At 43.0% G+C, this 4,180-nt stretch overlaps 1 protein-coding gene across 2 annotated transcripts in view; it reads right to left on the reverse strand.

The window, feature by feature from the left end:
- The window catches only part of LOC104725234 (F-box/kelch-repeat protein At5g42350), a 9,999-nt gene extending 8,653 nt beyond the window's left edge, over positions 1–1,346 (reverse strand). The window contains exons 1-2 of one of the 2 annotated variants that reach the window (XM_019233161.1): positions 1,146–1,346; positions 14–903 (exon numbers count right to left, since the gene is read on the reverse strand). In XM_019233161.1, coding sequence (XP_019088706.1) covers positions 14–821 — 808 coding nt within the window. In that variant the 5' untranslated portion in view covers positions 822–903; positions 1,146–1,346. The remainder of the gene's footprint in view (positions 1–13; positions 904–1,145) is intronic. The other variant, XM_010443858.2, reaches the window with a different exon arrangement.

A 4,180-nucleotide genomic window follows, 5' to 3' on the forward strand; every position in this document is an offset into this window, starting at 1 on the left:
AGTGATCTAGCATGTCTCATAGATGCAATTTTACGCCATGATTTGGTTGAAGGACTGAATACCAAGATCCCTCTGTGGGACTTGAAAGAGTTTCTGTCCATAGAACGACCTCCAATTATATAAATCTCCTCATGGATGCTCGTCACTGAGTACATATACCGCCCTTTAAGTAGCTCAGAGTCAATCTTATGCCATTTGTCTTGAGAAACATCATACCCATGAATTTCACCAGAGGAGCACCCATCTTTATGAGCAGCAAACAGAAACAACCATGGGGTCTGAAAGGAACCTTCACGTCTCATCTGGAGGAACCGCTGGGTGGTGGCCATGGATCGCCATTTCTTGCAAACGAGATGCGCATTCATTAGGCTTGTCAAAGGAAGCCTCATCAAGCACATTTCCAGAATATCGTCAGGAAGGAATATGTTCTTGCGGTTGTCCTGGGCCGAGTCCAGTAGATATCTTCTATTATTCTTCTTCCAGAACCTCTCTTTCACCCCATAAGAAAAACAATCTAACCTAGTTTCTTCAGTTCCACAACTGGTCATCAATCCCTTACCTTCCTCACTAGCACTGGACCATCTCTTATTGCAAGGATCCTCAAAATCCTCACCAGTATCAGCAACTCTGCAACCAACACTGATGCTTAGACAATTCACACCTCCCCTTGCATCCACTTCATCTTCCACCACCTCCTCAGATTTATGAACCTTTTTCTTTAACTTCTGGCTAACACTTTTCACGAGCCGCTTTGACACAGTTAAAACCTCAAGATCCTGCCGGATGGACTCCTCTCCCAATGGTTTCCCAGAAATCATCATGCGTCATCTAGCAAACACATCCACCACCATACCAAAGGAGACCATCTATATTTTTCCTCAGTATCTGTAATCCAAAAGCAACCTGCGAAGATCACACTGACTAACCATGTAAAATAAGCAAAGCATTCGTTCATATCAGATCATCCACATTTGTAGCGAGATTTCACCGAATTCTCCAACACAACTACTCGATTAGAGATTAAACATGCAAAAGCAAACCCTAAAATCCAAATTCAGCTCTTGAGAATCAATCAGACTACAAGACGCTTCCCAGAAAGTAAATTATACAGATTTGAGCAAGAACTGAAGAAAGATTTCACTTACATTGAGCTATAAACTCAGGAAATTGGAAGCGAGATTCATCAATGTAGAGAGTTATATTCCCCAGATCCAGAGAGCATCTTCTTCCCCGAGAAGGTCACCGAAGAAGAGGAAATAATTGAGACTCGAAAGACCTAAGATTGACGCATCGATTTCTCTACCTTTCCCTTTTCGTTTTATTTTTAAAAACAAATCATGCTGCTTAGTGGAAGCTCTACTTAAAAAAAAAAAAAAAAAAATTTACAAGCAGACTGAATTATTGTTTTTTATTTTAAAGGAAAAGAAAAAGAGGATTGACCAACAAAAATAATAAAATGTAATGAAAAGATATGTATCTAGTGGCTCTAGTCAGAGAGTTTTTCCGTTCAGGACGTTTTGACCCGTGTTTAAATGAGACGAATATTTGTCTTATTCCCAAAGTTGATCGTCCGCAGCGGATGGCGGAGTTTAGGCCGATAAGTCTTTGTAATGTGAGCTATAAAATTATTTCTAAGATCCTGTGTTTTCGGCTTAAGCGGTTTCTCCCATCTTTGGTTTCCGAAACTCAGTCGGCTTTTGTTTCGGGTCGTTTAATAACGGATAATATATTGGTTGCGCAGGAGATGTTTCATGGGTTAAATACTAATAATAGGTGCAAGTCGGAATTTCTGGCTTTCAAAACGGATATGAGTAAGGCTTATGACCGTGTAGAATGGGCTTTTTTAGAGGCAGTCATGGTTAAGTTAGGGTTTGATCGGAATTGGATCTCTTGGATCATGTGGTGTGTATCTTCGGTGTCGTATCAAGTTCTTCTTAATGGTCAACCCCGGGGTTTTATTAAACCACAGCGGGGTCTTCGTCAGGGGGACCCGTTGTCACCGTACTTGTTTATACTCTGTACAGAGGTTCTGATAGCGAATATCAAAAAGGCAGAACGGGAGAAAAAGGTAACGGGTATCACAATCGCCCGGGATAGTCCTACCATTTCGCATTTGTTGTTTGCTGATGACAGTCTTTTCTTCTGTAAAGCAGAGGCGACAGAATGTCAGACGGTCATGGAAATTATCAGGAATTACGGCAAAGCCTCAGGACAAGAGGTTAATTTAGAGAAATCATCTATAATGTTTGGCAAGAAGGTTCCTACTGAGATAAGGGATCAGTTGAAGTCAGTTATTGGTATTACCAAAGAGGGAGGTATGGGATCTTATTTGGGCATTCCTGAAAGCCTCCAGGGTTCAAAAAATAAGGTTTTTGGATATGTCAAGGATCGATTGGATGATCGTGTCAATGGTTGGAATGCAAAGCTTTTATCAAAAGGTGGTAAGGAGATTATGATTAAATCGGTGGCTTTGGCACTTCCCACGCATGTGATGTCCTGCTACAAATTGCCGCAAGAGTTGACATCTAAATTAACGAGTGCTATTTCCACTTTTTGGTGGAAATCCAACGATAAGGCTCATGGTTTACATTGGGTGGCTTGGGATAAACTATGTAAGGATAAGTGTGATGGGGGTCTAGGTTTCAGAGCCTTGGAACAATTTAATGATGCTATGTTAGCAAAACAGTATTGGCGTTTAATTCAACACCCGACGTCATTAATGGCGAGGGTTTTGAAAGGCCGATATTTTAGCAATAAACACCCGCTTATGGCCAAAAAACCTTCTAATCCCTCCTTTGCCTGGAGGAGTATTTTTTCAACGAAAGATTTAGTGGAATATGGAGCGCGATGGGCGGTAGGTTCGGGTAGTTCTATTTCGGTTTGGAGAGATCCATGGATTCCGGATATTAGACCACGTCCTGCCAATGGTCGGGGACGACTCTGGTTACCGAGCTTGATGGTGAACCACTTAATTAATCCTGTCACGAAGGATTGGCACTTGCCTACTCTAGAAGAGTTTCTGGATCCGGGGGATATACCGATTATTCGGCGTATGTCGGTCAGTAAGGTCCAGCAACGGGATCGGTTAGTATGGCATTTTACCAAGTCAGGGAAGTATACGGTTAAATCAGGTTATAGATTAGCCAGAGAACTGATGACGGAAGTCGAATACGGACCAACATGTATGGCCCTCAGGGCCCAGGTGTGGAAGCTGGATGTTCCCCCAAAGGTCCAACATTTTTTCTGGCAGATTGCGTCGGGCACCCTCCCAGTGCTCGAACGACTTGCGTATAGGGGTATCCGGTGTGATACACTCTGCAAACGGTGTGGGGCTGCACCAGAAACTATCAATCATGCTCTCTTTGAGTGCCCTCGCTCGCTCGATGTTTGGGAGTTGTCCCTAGTTTCGTTAGTCCCCGATGGCTTTCCATTTGCTTCAATTTATGCAAATTTAGACTTTATTTTTTGGCGGGCAGCCTCTCAGTCGGGGGATTCGGATGTAGCTAATCGTCTTCCTTGGATACTTTGGACATTATGGAAAGATAGGAATAAAAAAGTTTTTCAGGGGTTACAGGCCGAGCCGACGGAAATTCTACACCAGGCGAATAATGATAAATTACTATGGGAAGAAGCAAAATCCTATTCGGATAGGTATTTGCATACTACGCCTCTGGTGGAGGATAGGGGAGCGTTTCCTCGATGTCAGATTGATGGTTCTTGGAAAGGGTCAGATGCTATGCAGGGTCTAGGATGGTGGTGTTGTAGTGATGATGATGCGACTCTCCTTTTGGGAGCACGGAGTCAGAGATGCGGTCCTACATCCTTACATGCAGAGCTACAAGCCTTGATTTGGGCTATGGAGTCACTCTTGGCGGCTGGAGTTGGATGTCAAAGCTTTGAGACAGACTGTGCAGAATTGGTGGCGATGGTGCAGACGCCTGACGATTGGCCATCTTTTTCGAACCTGTTAGAGGAGTTTCTTGTGCTCAGACCATGCTTTTCCTCGTTCTCCCTGATCAGGATCTCTAGAGAGCTCAATGTAAGGGCAGATTGTCTAGCCCGTTCTTCAAGATTGCTTTCCTCTGAAATTTCCTTTGTAAACTCTTTTCCTCCGGTTTGGGCAACCAATCTTGGAGTTATTTTTTAATTTGATTAATGTTTGGTTGAAAAAAAAAAAAAA

The sequence above is a fragment of the Camelina sativa genome, chromosome 11 (genome assembly GCF_000633955.1).
Source record: "Camelina sativa cultivar DH55 chromosome 11, Cs, whole genome shotgun sequence".
Lineage (NCBI taxonomy): Eukaryota > Viridiplantae > Streptophyta > Magnoliopsida > Brassicales > Brassicaceae > Camelina > Camelina sativa.